Below are 17,432 nucleotides of genomic sequence, written 5' to 3'. Positions count from 1 at the left end.
TTCTTCCATATCCAGGTAACCAGGTTCCATCCATCGACAAAGGTAAAACAGTTTGGCGGAGAAAATTTATTATTCGTTTATCAAACAATGTGCGCATACATGTGCTGCCGAGTTAAAATGTACAAATTGTCGATGACGTTTCATCGGTTTTACGTTGGAATGAAATTACCCACATCAAAATGAAATGACTGAAATGATTTACAAAGATTATTGAATTAGTTTGAAATTTGAACGGAGAAAAAATAATGTCGGAAAAAAGAAATAGTTTTAAAAAGAATCAGGTGAAGTGTATGTACAAAATTCCGGAAAATAAAAATGAAATTCGATTAGATTTCAAAATATTTCATCGTTTTATCAAATCGTTTAGTTAATAATGAGCTGTGAGGATCAATAATGAGGAGAGAAGAATGCTGAAGGGCGTCGTCGACTTGCGACTGGTAGTAGGTAGGGCGTCGGCCGACAGATGGCTCCCGTGATACATCAACATGGGCCGGGATTTGACGTTGACTCCCGGCTCGGGACTGAGCGTCAGAGCTGTGGAGCTCCAATAGACGGAGCCGACGGCGGCCGTGCAATTGAAAACAATCGAGTCAGCAGCGTCGGTTAACGTATCTCCGTGAGCTCCGCCAGATGGCAATTTCCAAACGAGTCCCAACACGGACGTTTCCAGACTCGTCGAATTGTGTCCATCGTCGTCGATGAACGGGGCGTACTCCATCAAATGTTCTCCCTTCACCTGTTTTTAAATTTAAAATTCATTTTAATTATTCGAATTTTTTATCACAAATTATTTGATTTTAATTCACCTTGAAACCGTTGACGTACCAATGAAGTTCGGCGGCCGGTTTGGAACGATTTGACGTGCAATTGATTTGAATTTCATCGTCGTCGTCTGCTGTTGCCGATGACGTCATCCTTTTCGAATAATAGGAATGAAACGACCGGTGATTGTTGTTGCCATTTTTATTAGCCAAATTCGAATCGAATGACAAAATTCCTTTCGATGTGATCCGGGGCCCAAATTCAGGCAGAGCTTGAAATAAAATTAAAATTAAAAATAAAACAATTATTGATTACGTAATAAGAAAAAAAATATACTGATTGATTCATTTGTTTCATTTCTCTTTTAGAAAAAAATAAAAATAAAAAGAAGATTTGTATTACGTCCGTCTGCTGCTCTGCGCTGTAAATAACAATGGGCGGGATAATTGAATTGGCCCAAGTGTATCCGCCGGCGGGAGTCGGAGCTTTTACACACACACGCGCGCCACATCATTACAAAATGGGAGAAACGTATATATATAGAGAGAAAGCCAGTCATGTTGTTATACACATTTCCCGACCGAAAAGTATAGTACAACTATATAGTTGGGACGGGACACGAGATTTTTTTCGGGACAAAGTGGCGACTCACTTGACATTCCGCGTTTCTCTCAACTTTCTTATATAGAACTGTACTACACCGGCTGGCCCGAGGGCCTCACGTCGAGTGGATCATATTATGGATAATATTGCGGCAGCCCTTGTGTCACTCTCGTCTTCAAAATGGGCCAATTAGGCCGCAAATAACTGCCATTAACTTTGATATGTACCCGCCAACAGAAGAGTTAAATACGTAATGTGCTATATGTACAAAGAGCTTTGTGCGTCAAACTGTGACGGCCTTTTGCTCCAAATCAAATCGGTGAGACTCTCCCCTTTCACAATCTGTTGATGGATGTGTCCAAGTTTGTCCCCCCCCCCTTCCTTTATGACGTCATATCATCGGCAGACGCACACGCAAAGGCATTTCCGCACCGCTAATTGTAAGCCCTTTTGCTTATTCTTGATCTGCGACTCTAGACAGGGTATATTATCGCCGGCCTAAAGGCTAATCCGCATTTGGCCGGAATCGTATATAGTAGTACATATCCTTTATATAGGACGCTTGTTTGTTTCGGCTCAATTCGCCGGTGCTGATTTTAAAAGAATTGCTTTTAAATTTGGGATTTATTATTATTACCGACAATGTTCATTTCGACGGTGCTGAACGACGTCTGGAACGACGGGGCGTCCACCGACACTTCGCATTTGTAACGACCTGAAACATTTGAAATAAATAAAATTAGATTTAATTTTAAATGAAGAATTTTTAATAGGGCTACTATACTACTCACCTGCGGATGCGATAGTTAATTGAATCAACGTCACTTGGAACTGATCACTTTGGCTTTTCTGCATAAAATGAAAGATTTAAACCAATTAATTATTTTAAGTAAGTTGAAACTGCTTCTCGGTAGTCTAAAACTGTCGGGCGTTAATTAAAACGCCCATATAATTACCATCGGGACATGTAAAAGGGACATGTAATTACAGCTCACTTTTTAAAAATAATTATCGATTGTGCCAAATTGATGTTCATTTTGAAATAATAGAAAAATCTTTAAAAATTAATTTCTTATTAAATTTAATTCTCCCCACCGATTCCATTAAAAATAAATAAATGTAGGGCGGAGCGTGAAATGTATACACCCGCCCCGATGCATCCGCAACTAGCTACTCTTCCATTATAGATAATAGAGTGGATGATATACACAGCATCGATGTTGGGTACTATATCCAAAGGCGGATCGATATTGTCTAGTGTCTGTTGTTGTACTACTCTGTACATCCAGTCACCCCCCCTCTCTCACAACTGAAATTTCACGTGGGGCGGATATGGGTATATCCCCCCCTCCGTCCGTCCAGCAGTAAAAGATATGCGACCCCCTCATCGACATGAAATGGATCCAACATTTATCAATTCCCCCCTCTGATTTTTTTGTGTTATCCATCGACGACAGAGTAGTTGATGGTCGTCACGTGTTTACTCGTGTCCGACATGCAGACATGAGTCATATAGCCCATCGCATTATTCCCAGCCGGATTATTATACAAGGCGCTCTTGTTATTGTTGCCGATAAACACGCTGAAGGCCATGATGCGGATTAATTGGCGATTTGTTTTATTGGGGAAGAAACTTACGTCGACTGTTACGCCTTCGACGGGAAAGACTTGCATTGGCGGCTGATCACGCTGGACGTAGCGGAAGAATTCACGGCCGCCCTTGTACCTGGATTAAAATTTTCAAAAATCCCGCCAAAAATTCAATTTGATTATTTGGTACATTTTCAGATCGATAAAGGGCGGCACATTCAAAATTCACGCCGGTGGGTGAATAATTGAATTTGGCGCGCGCTAGGCAGTTTCGAGGTGTGTGTGTCACGCGCGCCAAACTTGTATTCTAATTTGGCGCCAAATCAATTCAATTTCAAAATATCTAAACAAGTAAATACTGTACGTCTATTGAGTTGGAATATAATTGAAGTAGTATTATACCATTTAATGGAGTAAAGAGCATCTCCTTCCAGATCGTAGAGACAAGCGAGTCGTGCAGTTTGGCCCGTCAATTTGAGCGGCGGGATGGAAACTTGAAGCAATTTGAGTCCGTCGGCCACCGCCAAAACTTTTTTTTTATTTTGACAAAAGAACAAAAAAGAACAACACGTTAAGGCACTTTGCGGGTATATAGAAAGGGGGGAAAAAAAGTTGTCTTTTCTATATAAAACATCAGTCATCGTTTATTCAAAGTGTGTATACACACCATCTAGCGCTATACAATTTAAGGATGAGCTGTCAATATGAGAATCTGGTTATCCAGCAGCTAGCTCTCCCCCCTTTTGTTGTCTTGATCAAAAGAGATTCTATATACGAGTGCTGGGTGAAATTCATTTGCTTTTATATACATGTTGCAGGGATATGTCGCCGGCCATTATATATGATCGGCGACAAAAGAATACGACTGTCCGTCCGACTTATTTGATTTGAAAGATTCGCCCCAGTTGGATTTATCTATTCCTAAAAAAGAATAGGGGGATCGATCGTCTAGTTGCTGGAGCTGTGCGCAATTGAGCCAATCTACTTTGATATTTATCTAGACGCAAGAGGATAGCCCCTCAGGCAATAAAATGCCTCATTTGCATATCACAGCTAGAGCCTTTGCATGTCACAAAAGAACAACAACGGATGTGCTATTCTTTCAACTGTTCATCATTAAACAAAAACAGCAGTTCAAAAGAACCGCCAAAAAAATAAAAAAAAGTGTTATAATAAGGAGGAGCTTATCATCAGACGGGGGGGATTTTTACAAGTTGCAAGAAAATAAATCCTGTGAGCGTGAGTCATTAAGAAGTCCGTCCGAATGTCAAGGCAGAAAAACCGGATGGAAAAATAAAGAAAGGAAGACAATCAAGACGACAAAGAGAACCGATAATTGTGATTATCTCAGCTCTCATAGGTCTCTCTATAATATTCCACCCCACCCTTTGGCTATTATTATATAATCACACACTGAGAACATGGTCTATAGCTCTCTCATTGGGACGCCTATTCATCACCGACCAATTTAACAATGAGACGCTGATGAAGAAGAGCTACACATCTATATACACGTTGGTAATATTACTTTTTAAAATAAAAATATAAACTTTGATGGACTTACAGTTATTGATGGCGATCATCAGTACCAAGTAGGATTTGATTGAATTCGGCAGTCGCCGCCGGGGCCAATCAGTCGACATGTTTGAAATGATTGGTAATAATAATTTGGGTCGATATTATTTGGTCACAGTTAGAGCAGCAGCAGATGACATGCGAGTCCAACGGCAACTGAGAAACGACTGTCCAAATGTTATAACCCTCCACCGTCTGTTATTCCACACGTTGGCTGCTGCCTGCTGGCAATGCGCATGAATGTGTACAACACCCGAGTTATAGTAGAGGCAGTATAGAGTCAAGTATAATATCATAGTCTAGATGAAACTTGAATTTATTTTAAAAAAGGACCTGTTACTAATAAGACAGGAGAGCCCAAAGTTAGACGGTCGTGTTGAATTATACAAGCCTAATTTGATGAGCGACTAGCTCTCTGGCTGTGTGTTAAGGCTTAAGCTATTTATACACCTGGCTGGATATATAACTTGAACACTAGAGTCAAAACTAATTAATACCTTGACGTAGATTGCAGGTTGACACACAAAATGGTGTGTCTGATGATATTATCCAGCAGCTCCGATTTGTCAGAAAAATTTTTGATAAATTCTTTGGAAAATTAAATATGAGAAATTTTTAAATATTAGAGTTAATGTGGCAACACTTGAAAAATTAATTTGGAAATGGCGGCAATTCGCGCCATTGTCGTTCTTGTCGTCTCGATTATTTTGGCGGAAATGTTAGTCTTTCATGGTGCCTCGTGTGTGATAATACTCGTTTGCTATTCTTTTCTCGTGAAAAATTCAAGTAAGGCCATGTCACCAAGTTGCAACAAAAATCTTCAAGGTTTCCTTTGCTGATATTTTTTTAAAAAAGATGGAGAATAAATAGGTAATGAATTCATGGTAGTGGGTAGGTTACTCTATGTATACATGGGATCTCAAAATCGATCGAAAAATGAAACAAAATGTAAGCTGATTTAATGTTAGTAGTGTTTCCTTTGTTTGCTTTTAGGACTTGCTGCCCAGACTACTACACATTGTGGAACTGCAAGTTCATCTGTTTCGTCTAGTGTTATGTGAGTATGCAAATGATTACAAGTCTGTTTCAACTGGCATTTGACCAGTGAAACCGTGAAGCTTAAAATAATATGTTGTGGTCCAACATTGTGTGTGTTACCACATTGTGTGTTGCCAACTTTACGATAGCCTCTCAAGGCTGTCTCTGTGAATAGTTTAAAGGAACTTTAATGTACGTCTCACTTTTAGTCATGCATGTGGTGAATAATTGAGATATTCTCTCCCTTTTTTTAGGATGGAAATGTTCGACCGACCTTGGCGAATTCTGGTGAAACGACATTGGCGATCCCTAACATTAAAATTCGCAGACTGAAAGCAAAGTTGGCACGCCATTTGCAAAGCTGAACGATTTCTTCTATTGTCGTGGATGCCAGTAGGTAAAAAAAACATTCGACCTTCGTCTTATTTCAGTCAGTTTAAACCACAATTATTTGAATTGTTACAACTTTGTATTCCTGTTTTTTTTTTTTTTTTCAGATAATCTTGGCGTATCGATCAAGGGAATATATATTTGTTGCTTCTCATTCGCTGTGCAGAGCAAATTGCCAAAAATACGTTTCTGTGGTTTATGGGTTTATGGCTCTCCTTGGCAACATTTGCAGTGCAGTGGACTCGAGCATTTCCTATACACCCGTCTTGTTTTTATATGCTGGCTGGTGCTGTTTCATTGGGTAATATCAGCCCACGAAAAAAGGCATATTCTATTCATCTCTATTTTATATTCTATTTTGTGTTATTCTGTGCCCTTGGTTATTCATAAGGTCCACCCACAATCATTGCAGCTGCAGATATCGCCTCGTACTTATTCCATCCATCCAAGTAATTCCAAGTTTTCCCTGAATCTTGTGTGGTACGTCTGTGATTTATTTTCTAGTTTACATTTTCATTATCGATTTCTTTGAAAAAACACATTTTTATTTATTTATTTGAATTTGGCGCATTTTCAGGTTGCTTAATTCTTATATTGATGGCTAGATGGCGATGCCGCTTGCTTCCTCTGTTTACCGATTAAGCTGGTTTTTTAAAATCGTTTAACTCGAGGCGCACATTTGGGTTGGAAAACATCACGAGTGAATTTTCATTATTATCCCTGTATAACGAAGGAATTATGGTGTCAATCTCCCAGTTTGTGGATGGATGTAGGAGAATTTGTCCGCAGGGATTCCATCCAGTCACGGAGAAAATTGAGACACTTTTTCAGGTAACTTGGGTGATATTCAATTATGAAAATATTACTAAACATTATACACTGGTAGGGTCTCTTCCCCTCCGCAGTATGGGTGCCATTTGCCTTCCCAAAGCGAATCCGCTTCATTGATTGACACCGCCTTTATCACCCTGGAGAGGGCAGTTGATGACGATGATCCTTTCGCTGACTTTCACTCTGGCACTGGCTGAAATTCGGATCGTCACTTCAAAGAGACTGGAATTTCCTCCTACAAAGTAGTAAGCCATCTTTTTTTGAATGTCTTTTGGTCTATTTTAAGGCTGCAATTGGACCGATGTTTTGGTGACGTTGCTGGTTCATCACCTCGAATATGATTTTGGTTGCGTAACTTTTCCTCTCGTTTCTTTCTGTCGTATACGTTCGACATCAGTGCAGCCGTGCCAGTTTTCTGGTAGAGATTAACGAAGGATATGTCAGTTAGCGCTTTTTCGCAGTGACTTTTAACACGTCACGAGGCTTTTTTCAATGACCCATTTTTTACCGTACATATATTTTAATGGTGTTCCTTAGGCGGACGAATGTCCCCCAAATTATTGACTGGTCTTTTTCCGTGCGTTTTCGTGTGGCATTATTACTTTCTTCGGTTAATTGTGATGTCTTTGCTTATGAGCCATCATCAGTTATAGCATTGGCTGCTTTCTTTACAGTCTTTTCTTCCCTTCCCAGTAGAGTTACATTTCTTGATGGTATTTTTGATTTTTTAAATTCCTTATAAATTTGTGGCTATACATGACAAGTCTCTCGGTCGAAATGCGCCATTTTGACACTTTTCTCTCCTCTCCCTGAACAGTTAGGCGATTTGATTTGGGTGGGATCTTTGCCAATCTTAATGGGCTTGTGGACATTGAATAACGGTGATGGATGAAAATAAGTCGAGTCGATCTTCCAACGACAATTTTTTTTTTCACTCGTGGTGTTTCAAATTGATTGGATTAGTACTTAATATAATAAGTCAGTCAAAACGTTCAAGGCATAGGTAGTCACTTCCGGCATCATCCTTGAGATAATTGTATGACAATGTCTGATGTTACTGGTAGTAACTATTCTCACCTGTCAAGGACATACTCAAGACCCTAATCCAAGATCTTTGATCCTCTTTCATTGCGATCGATTATTAAATTTAACACTTTTACAATGAATAGGCGTATGTCACTCATTTGTCTGGGATATTGAACTACATTGATTGATTTTTGATTGGTATGACGTTGGAAAGGAACATTCGTGATTATTTCATCAGGGAGAGAGATGTCGATATAAAAATATGCGCATAATATATTTTATAATGTATTCCTGTATGGTCGCAGGTTGGGAAGGAAATCATTTCAATTAGTTAAGATTGCACTGCTTCGTTAAATAATTTAAGAATTCTAAACGATATAGTATTGAGAATTTAAATTTCATTTTTTGGCTAATTGATATTTAAATAATCGATGCTGACGAGTGACTCGATGTATTCTTCAATTGCCTCGGCCAGTTGAAGGAAAGTCGGCCTCTCTTTCGGGTCTTTTTGCCAACAGCTTTTCATAATATCCCCGAAGAAATCGGGTGCAAATTTCGGTTTCTCCATTCGGTGTCCATTTTGAATGGCTGTTACAAGTGCCAAACCGTAATCGATTCCTGGAAAGTGGAAAGTGAAGTGGAATTAATTAACGTTAGCCATTCATTTTCATGGAAATTTCAATTGATTCAATTTTTACCTGGATACGGAACTTTGCCCAGGGTAAAGATTTCCCACAAGACAACCCCGTAGGACCAGACATCCGATTGACTGGAAAAAATTTTATCCGTCAGGGACTCGATGGCCATCCACTTGACTGGCATCAACTCCTGTCATTTAAAGCATAAAATTAGTACGAACCACCGTTGGTTGTTATTGACTTACTTACATCTCCGTTTTTCTTGTAATCGTGATTCTTCATTTTCCTGGCCATTCCGAAATCGGCCACTTTGACGATTCCGTGATCGGCCAAAAGGACATTGCGGGCGGCCAAATCGCCGTGCAGAACCTATTAGAGGACGGGACATTTTTATTAATTTATTGCGTTTAATAATAGACTGTATCTTGTATACATTTTTGTCGGCCATGAATTCCATGCCTCGAGCAATTTGCAACGCCCAGGAAATCAAGTCGCTCGTGATAATTATTTGATTGGCAGTTGCTGCGTTCGAATTTGTATCGTTTTTTCTAGTAGTTTGTCCCAGTTCGCGCGTCTTTCCAGTTTCATTGGCCAACTCCCCAGCTGTTAAAATCCAAAAGATGTTTTTTTTTAATTTAAAAGAAATTTTCTTTAATTTTAAGAGAATTATTCTGTATGTTAACTCACGTTGGCATTTCATAACTTTATTGACTATGGATAGAAAGTTTTGTTTGACATCTTTTGGAGACGGTTGACTAACCAAATGAAAATGAAAAGAGTTATTAAGAAGAATAATTTTAATTAATTTAAATTTTTTAATACTGCTGAGTGCGGCTGGTTGTCGCTGTTACGTTCCAAGCAGGTAATGTTGTACCGATTCCGTTCAACTCGTTGACGAACTTGTCCCGGTTTTCAAACAAAAACGACTTTAAATTGCCAAAGCGGCAATAATCAATTATAACCAGAATTTCTTCTATAAAAATGTCAAAACAAAATCGAGTTAGTTTAAAATTAGGCATCTTATTTTTAAAAATTTATTCTTTGTAAATATTAATGCTGTCGGACCTTTGACAGTGGTTTTGGTGCAGGCCCCTATAAAATTGACGAGATTTAAGTGCGAACCCAAATAGATCATAATTTTTAATTCGCCGATGAGAGCTTCGAGTGCGGCGTCAGAATTGTTTGTCGGTTTGATCATTTTAACGGCGACTGTTGTCACTGTTTCCTCCGAGTCTTTTAAGCCCACGGCCTCGGCTTTGACAACTCGACCGAAAAAACCGGAGCCCAGTTCTTGACCTTAAAATTTCATTTTAAATTATTTTAGCTTTTATAAACGAATCGTTTAAATATTGAAGAATAACCAACCGAGTCTGAGTCGTTTCCTTGGAAATTCCCATTTCTTGTCGTAGGGCAGGAATTCCGTTTGGTATTCCATCGGTACATCCGGATCGATTTTACTCGGATCTCCGTTCAAAATTGTTTCCCATTTTCCCAGTTCCTTTTCCACATTTTTCTTTTCAATTTAAAAAATTGTAAATTAAGAAATGATTTGTTTCCGTTAGAAATAACTTATTTTCTTACTTTGTGGAAGTAAAATTTGATTCCGATTCCCACTCCGGTTGCCAGTAATCCGATAGTTAAAGTGACACAAAATATGACGATGATATTTGTTTCAATGTCGAAGGAAACTGATTTAACTCTGAAGTTTCTGTGTCTTGGCTCTCCTTTGCTATTTGTCCACCGACATTCGTAGTTTCCACATTCCGTTTCTTTTCCTCGCAGTTGCACAACAGACGCGGTGGCGGTTTCTTTGACTGCACCAGTGTACGGCTTTCCGTCCTTGTCAAAACAAATGAAGGTTACCGAGGAGATTCAGATATAATTAAGAAGATCAAAATAGATTCACCTTTAGCCATTGAATGGGAACGTGTTGCGATAATCGGTGGCAGATTAAATTTTGGGCGATATCTTCTGTTGACGCAACAGTGTTCGACACTGGGTCGTTGTTTATTTCTATATGAAATGTGAAACAAAATTATTGTGATAATCATAACGAAATTGAGCTCCATTAACAATGATTTTGTGGATCATACCCTTAATTCCGAAAGAAATTTCTTTGGAAATGGAATGCACTTCAAAAGAAATGCATTCAAATTTCGTGTATTTGCTGTCGAGAGTGACGTTAATCAGGGTTACTCGACTCGTGTGGTAGAATAAATCGTTCCATTTTCTTTCCGATGTGATAATTATATCTGCGTCGATTGATTCACATTGAATTAGAATGCAAATAATTCGAGTAAATTTAAAATTAAACCTGCCTTTTGGTTGTTTCATCGCTCCGTTTCGCTGTGCCGTTCGAATAGTCGAACTGTTGACAGAATTCAATTTCGGGTCGCCTTGAACTAATTTGGGTTTTGTGCTGTTGGCACGATACTCGTGGCCGTAATAGGACCACGCCAACCGAGATGGATTAAAACTGGATACGGTACAAGTTAAAATGACGTTGGATCCTTCCACTGGATCGCTAGGATCTCCCACTCTTTTCAGTTCCATTCCTAATTGAATTTCCGTATTTAATCGTCAATAATTATAATCATCACAGATGATTGAAATTATTACCTGGGACAATGAGACGAATGCGCACCAAGACGTCAATCCTGTCGACTTGTTTGAGTGAACGATTCCACGTGTAAAATTTTCGCACTTCGTTGTGTGGGGCGACAGAGGCCGTGCGATTTTCGCCAACTTTTTCGGGCATGGAGCCGACGAAATAATAATCTGTCGTGTCGAAAATGGTACAGCCCTCCAATTTAAGTCCTTGTCTATGATTGAACGACCATTTCGAATTTTCTACTGGCGATGAGGAATCCCAAATCTTGCCAGCAAGATAATTTCCATTAATTATATTTGATTATTATTTAAACTTACTGACCGAAATTTCTACCTTGATGAATTCGTTTTTGGGTTCGACTTTGATGTCTGTCGATTCCTTGAAAACGGAGATGCTCAAATCGGGATGGGTCGTCTTGAAAGGGATGACGAATGATTTGCCCAATTCGCCAACAAAAACGATGGATGAGCTGGATTTGATGTGCTTGAATTGCTTCTTGTCGACGTCGTCGATGAAGAAACGTTTTTCATTACCTGCGTTCGTTAACGGGTGATTAAATTAATACGGAAATTAGCCTAAAGAAGAGAATAACATACTGGTAACGTAAATGTATCGATCTGATTTCTCCGACGTCCCCTGACAACTGTAATAGCCCGTGTCCTCATTGGTGGCGTTTGTTAAAATCATCGTCGATATCAACTGAGTTTCATTCTTAAACGATTCTACGTGATGACGTTTTCTGAATTCCTGTAATGCACGAAAGGAAAACGATTGAAATCAGAATAATTTCTAAAATGGTTATTTTGCTATTTACTTCTTTTCTTTTGGTGAGTGTGGGAATTGTCCATTTGATTGTTCCGTTTCTCTCAGAGCGATAGTAGATCTTTTCGATGCACGTCAGTTTTAGAGTTGAGCCTGCTTTAATCACCTGCTCGTCTTTTTCTAGTTTCGGGGACATTTGAAGATCATAAGCTTGGACGATGTGATTGGCCAGCAATAAAATAATCCAAGGTCTCAGTAGCATCGGCGTCCGTCTCGTTGAAAAAGTGTCGCACATTTTAAACTTTGAATTTTAGCACACGTTGGATCACAGAGACACCACCAGAATATTTGGCTTGTTGAATTGTTAGTTGTTTTAAAATGAAGATCAGTTTTTTTAAATGGCAATTTTTGAAGACGTAATCGAGCGCACAGCCGAACGAATCAAAATCTCGCGTGTTTCACCCGCGCTCGTCCATCGCGTACTACTAGAATTCCCTTGGCCAAACCAAAGTACACCCAGCACTCGCAAAGAGAGAGAAAGGCAAGTGACCCCCAAAATATATTCAGGTATTCCCCCAATATGGCAGGTAGACCGGTTTTTGATTTGTAGGCACGCTTATAATTTTATAAACATGAAAACCATTTATGCCGAATAGAACAATTATTCCGGGGTAAAAATCCTGACAAAACGACTCAACTTTCAGAGTTTTGTGAGATAAAATGGAACATTTTTTATCGGTAATACCCCAGCATCAGCATTATAATTGGGTGAGTCGATTTAGCTCTTGTTCTACTATAGTAATTACAAAAATTATTCTTATTTACAGCAGTACAAGTAATTATTTTTTTTTTAAACTTTGGTTCATGTTTTGTGCGTGATTTGTGTAGTATGCAAAGCCGCGGTATCTAAAGAGAAAGTATAACATTCGTGTAGTATATTTATAAGGTCGTTTTGTGATAAGAAAAGTGTGATTTGAGGCCAAGGCCTGGCCAGGGGTTTTTTCTTTTTTTTTTTGCACTCGTCGCTTCGGCGGGAAAAAACAAGGGAATTCGGGAAAACCCGGGAAACCCTGGGGAAATGGGAAAAAAGGAAAAAAATTTGAGTTCTGCTGGATTTGATTTCCTCTCAAAGATCTAGCAAATTGAAGTGGTCTACCTATACATTGGTTTGTTTCCTTGATTAATATCTGATGGCAAATTAATGGGGACCATATTAGTAACTAGTTTGGACTTATTTTAATGATTTTGTGCAGAATGAGGTCAAGGGATCGACTAGCGAACAAGACGGAAGCATCTGAAACGGAGGAGTAATGTGGTCTGGTTCACCTCCACTTCAGGCAGTTCTCAGCAGTGAGTTATGGAGCGATTCCGCTTCCTTTCACTCGGACTGGCTGAAATTTAGATCGTCCCCCCAAAGAGACTGGGATTTCGCCAAAAAAGTAATAAGCCATCTCCCGTCTTGATTTTTTATTCTATAGGCTACTGCATTTTGATCGGTATTTTGGTGACGTCAACGCTGGTTAATCACCAAAATTAGATTTTGATTGCGCTATTCACTTTTCTTCTTTTCTCATCTTCCCATAGCTAAGCCACATTTCTCATAAAATTTAACTTTTATTAGTGTGCGGTTGGAACTTTAAAGGGATTAATAATTCGTATTATTTGATTTGTATTTATTACCAGAGAGGTGACGATAGAAAAAAACAAATCTGAATCACGTTGAAATTCCGACATTTTGATGGCGTCCAACAGAGTTGGTGGTTATTTAAAATCTATTGTAGCCAGTAGACTAATAATAAGCAAAAGAATAGAATAGAACCAAAAAAAACTAGTTGAAAGAGTTAAACAAAAAACAAAGTCCCGTGTAACGTAGTACTAGCACAAAGTTGCCTTCTAATGCCGACTAGATGTCGAGTCTAACCGGCCGAATGAGCTCAAACAGAGCCTATCGATAGTTGGGTATCAAGCTAGGCTCTTATAAGAAACTCACCAAACTCTCCTAACGCGCGCGCAATCGCCTGTCATTTGGTCATGTTGCATTCATGCTTTCGCATTCTTTCGACCACGTAATACACACGACACGAATTTTTACTTATCTTATCTCGATTGTGTGGTCCATCAATTTTTGAACGATATGAGATTTTTCTAGGATGGAAGAGGTGTGAGGTGTGTTAGAAGTCCTGTCATCTAATTAGACCATCTTTTGTAATAATATTTATTTTCATTTTGTATAACTAACTCAAGGTTGAATTACTTGTAGGTTACGAGGTGGTGGCCGAATGTCTATGTGGTGTGCGCTGCATGAATGCACGAATCCCTGGTGAACTCTGCGTCCAGTAGCTCCAGCTGGACCTCGTCGTAAAAGTGACGCTGGTGATCTGTTCCGGAAGAAGACTTCGTAGTGGAACCAACTGGAGAATAATCTGACAATCATCAATAAAAATGAGCTACCCTACAAAACGGAGTTATTTTCATATTTTAAAAATTTTATAATACAAAAATGATAACAGTTGACCCACGACTAACAAATTGTTATTTCAATCATCCCCGAAAGGTTTTATTATGGTATGACGTTTCTTCTGGTCGATTTGTGAAAGAAACATTTGATTATCGGGTAACTATATATAGCATAGATCGGTAGATGCATTTCTATAGTCCCTGCTTAATTAGAGTCAATTAGAAAGAAAGGAAACATTTCAAAATTCTAGGAAACGAAGAAAACGTCCCACCTGACCATTTATGTGAATTTGCAGTACAATTCTAATCTTCAATGCGATTGATCGCTAGATTAATATTTTACCCTATTGGGTGGTTAATCTAGACGGACCGGAAGTTGCAGCTCATTCACATCAAATTTACTTTTTTTTCAAACGGGGGGTGGCCGCTCCCAACGCCATGACATTTTCTCTGCTTTTCATTTCTTTTTACTTTCGTTCCTTTCCCATCTCCTCTGCTTCTCTTCAGAGACTGGTGATGTCCACTCCCGAGTTCTGACTGATGGAGTTTACTCAGAGATCGCTGCTTTTATTTTACTGTGGTCAAGTTTCAACTTTGCGCCACCAGGGGTTGGTAATCGATACCTTACTCTAGATCGATTCCTGCCTTGAATTATTTACCAACAAACATCTTTGCCGACAATGCTTGTTCCGAAAATTATTTTTATTTAATTTAAAATTACGCAAACAATGTCACGTAATTTTTGTTTACCTGTTGAATTTTTTTTAACTCACTGTTTGTATCAAACTGGCAACGCTCTTTCACCACCGTTACGGTTAGTTTACTTGTCGTTACGTCGTATCTACTTCATGCTAAAGCTGCGTATTTTAAGTTACATTTTATCTGTTTTAAAAACAGTTCGTTTCGACAAATAGATTATTTCAACCCGAACCTTAACATACAGATACAGGTAAAGGTCGTCAATAGGATGTAGCAATATAGTATTTGGGGAACTGTTATTAGCCCACTGTGCCATTTGCATGACAGCATTTCTCCATTGATCGGAAAATGAAAGACTAATATCTCTTTATGCAATTATATTATGTCTTTTGAGTATTGCTTTTGAACAAAGAAAGGGTAATTATTTGTAGATTAATGGAACCATCTCTACCATGATGAAGCTTCTTACATCGGGAAATTTCTGCTTTTCAATCTTACCCAGTTCCCACACAGTATTTGTTAGATTCTGGCTTATCGTAATTATTCACTATGGTCATTTCTTTATTTGTTTGAGTGATCCTATTTGGGAGTTGGCTTTACTGTTTGATCATGTGTCTTGTATCTCACAAGATGTATAACTAAAAAATGTAATGTAATTTTCTTTGAATCAACATTTGATCCAGGATACACCCAAGCTCGTTTCAACAGTTGCAGCCCACATTTCACTGGCGCTCTACAAAATGGAATACAAAAACATCAAGCGTAAACTTGCTAAAGCTCCAAAATACTCTACTCTTACTGGCAAAGAACCTGCTGTGTGTCGCCCAGTTCGACTCCAACACACTGATGAGGACGTATTTGGCGCTTACGTTCTTTCCATTTGCACTGGAAACGAGGTATAATAAAGTGCAACCAAATTATACAAATTACAACGAAGCGTTGGTTCTAATCATTGTCAATTTAAGGTATCATTTTGTCGATTGGCACCGAATCCGGTTATAGACGAGCTGTGGTGTGAAACAATGGATGACATGCACAATTTTTACCGAGAAAACGAGGATCAGTTGAAACCAGTTGAAACCCTTGAAAAGGATCGTCTCTACGCTGTGAAAACGAATGAATTGTGGGCTCGGGCGTTGTTTTCTGAATTTGATGAAACGGGCGACGTAAGTTGTATTCACATTTACACAATTCTGGAGAAATCAATTTCAAAATTATCTTTCTGTCTAGGCAAATTTTGAAATGGTGGATGGTGGCTTCTTTAAAACTGTTTCACCCTCAGCTGTTTACCCAGTCGAGTGTCGTTTTGGCATCTTTCCTTGCCAAGCCACTCGTTGTGTTCTCTATGGCTTGGAATACTTGACTTTCGTTTTAAACAAAGTTGCCATTGATGCTGTTTTAGAGTAATGAAACAATCAAAGTGCAACCCTTTTTTTGGTCACAAACTCTAAATTTGTGTTGTAAATTTGATTTTCTAGGCACCTTGTTGGTAAAAGTCTGATCGCATCCATCGTCAAACGGAAGCCGCAATTGACTGTTGTTTTTTTCGAATCTCCTGTCATCAACTTGAACGAATTGATCCTACTCCAAGTAGCCAAGAGTGTGCGGATGATTCCACTCACGGTTCGTATTGATCGCATTCATTTTATCTCAAAATCAATTCAATAACGTTATGATTATTCAGGATAATGAACCAAACGTGCCAGAAGATCCTTTGATTGAAGACCCCTGCATTGCGGATCGCACCAAGGCATCAGTGATGGACGGCTTGATTTTCATTGCGGGACTGAAGTGTTCCCAACGCCCACCAGCCTCAGAAGTCACCGTCGACGGGCTTTACTTAGGATACAACGCCAAGGAAGGATGGTCTCGTATGCGTCTTGAAAGCAGCATTGTTCGTCGTAGAAAAGTTCAAGTCAGGATGATCGACTATGGAAATACCGTTGACACTGTTTGGGAAAAGGGTTTGTGGGATCTAAATGACATGTCTCCCGAATTAGCCACTATTCCTGTTCACCAATCTGTCGTTCTACCTCTCAGCTGCTTGTGTGCCCGCGTTATAAGTTTGAACGGAATTGATGTAAAGTCAACTCCTGCAACTGTGCAGTCGTTTGCTCGCCGCCACCTTTACCCTTATTGATGCCTCTCTTTACGTTTTGTTGGACAAGTGGCTTGGCATTTGAAATTCGTTGTGTACGTTCCTTTCCTCGTTTTCCTTTCTGTTCAAACTTGAAATATTTTTGAAAAAATTGACGGCGCTACGCCAGTCGTGTTCTCATTTGTTGGGTTTCATAACTTCAATGCCAAATCCTCAAACTGTTGGCTTTATTTTCCCCTTTTTTTGTCAGTTACAAGTTACAAATTGTAACTTGTCTATTATAAGATAAACTATGTCTTTCACGTTTGTTTCGTTGATTTTAATTTTTTTTTTTTAAATTGGCGATTGTCTT

At 39.0% G+C, this 17,432-nt stretch overlaps 3 protein-coding genes and 1 long non-coding RNA gene across 5 annotated transcripts; 2 read left to right on the top strand and 2 right to left on the bottom strand.

The window, feature by feature from the left end:
- Positions 1–51: 51 nt before the first annotated feature.
- Positions 52–4,930, bottom strand: LOC124208917. Its single transcript, XM_046606779.1, has 7 exons — positions 4,520–4,930; positions 3,358–3,484; positions 3,004–3,091; positions 2,157–2,214; positions 2,003–2,080; positions 807–1,033; positions 52–736 (listed from the first exon to the last, which is right to left on the bottom strand). The coding sequence occupies exons 1-7, from the start codon at positions 4,596–4,598 to the stop codon at positions 368–370; spliced, it is 1,026 nt and encodes a 341-aa protein (XP_046462735.1). The 5' UTR covers positions 4,599–4,930; the 3' UTR covers positions 52–367.
- A 272-nt stretch (positions 4,931–5,202) lies between these two features.
- Positions 5,203–14,348, top strand: LOC124208920. Of its 2 annotated transcripts, XR_006880707.1 has the most exons (9): positions 5,203–5,400; positions 5,524–5,587; positions 5,823–5,965; positions 6,066–6,259; positions 6,350–6,438; positions 6,536–6,641; positions 6,715–6,789; positions 6,845–7,034; positions 14,087–14,348. It is a non-coding gene; the product is annotated as an uncharacterized LOC124208920 (long non-coding RNA). The 2 variants fall into 2 exon arrangements; XR_006880706.1 differs by having other exon boundaries at positions 6,536–6,789.
- On the bottom strand, positions 7,960–12,460 carry LOC124208915 (vascular endothelial growth factor receptor 1-like). The gene is made up of 16 exons (XM_046606777.1): positions 11,879–12,460; positions 11,661–11,811; positions 11,398–11,597; positions 11,073–11,328; positions 10,772–11,008; positions 10,547–10,705; positions 10,360–10,466; positions 10,035–10,292; positions 9,819–9,966; positions 9,519–9,749; positions 9,276–9,426; positions 9,141–9,208; positions 8,887–9,056; positions 8,703–8,822; positions 8,514–8,643; positions 7,960–8,433 (listed from the first exon to the last, which is right to left on the bottom strand). The coding sequence occupies exons 1-16, from the start codon at positions 12,119–12,121 to the stop codon at positions 8,225–8,227; spliced, it is 2,838 nt and encodes a 945-aa protein (XP_046462733.1). The 5' UTR covers positions 12,122–12,460; the 3' UTR covers positions 7,960–8,224.
- A 755-nt stretch (positions 14,349–15,103) lies between the features above and the next one.
- On the top strand, positions 15,104–17,386 carry LOC124208916. The gene is made up of 6 exons (XM_046606778.1): positions 15,104–15,232; positions 15,666–15,878; positions 15,948–16,148; positions 16,213–16,385; positions 16,461–16,605; positions 16,667–17,386. The coding sequence occupies exons 2-6, from the start codon at positions 15,723–15,725 to the stop codon at positions 17,120–17,122; spliced, it is 1,131 nt and encodes a 376-aa protein (XP_046462734.1). The 5' UTR covers positions 15,104–15,232; positions 15,666–15,722; the 3' UTR covers positions 17,123–17,386.
- The last annotated feature ends 46 nt before the right edge of the window (positions 17,387–17,432 follow it).

This window comes from Daphnia pulex, chromosome 12 (genome assembly GCF_021134715.1).
Source record: "Daphnia pulex isolate KAP4 chromosome 12, ASM2113471v1".
Classification (NCBI taxonomy): domain Eukaryota; kingdom Metazoa; phylum Arthropoda; class Branchiopoda; order Diplostraca; family Daphniidae; genus Daphnia; species Daphnia pulex.
The sequence above is the reverse complement of the archived record's forward strand: the minus strand, read 5'-3'. Positions and strand labels throughout refer to the sequence as shown.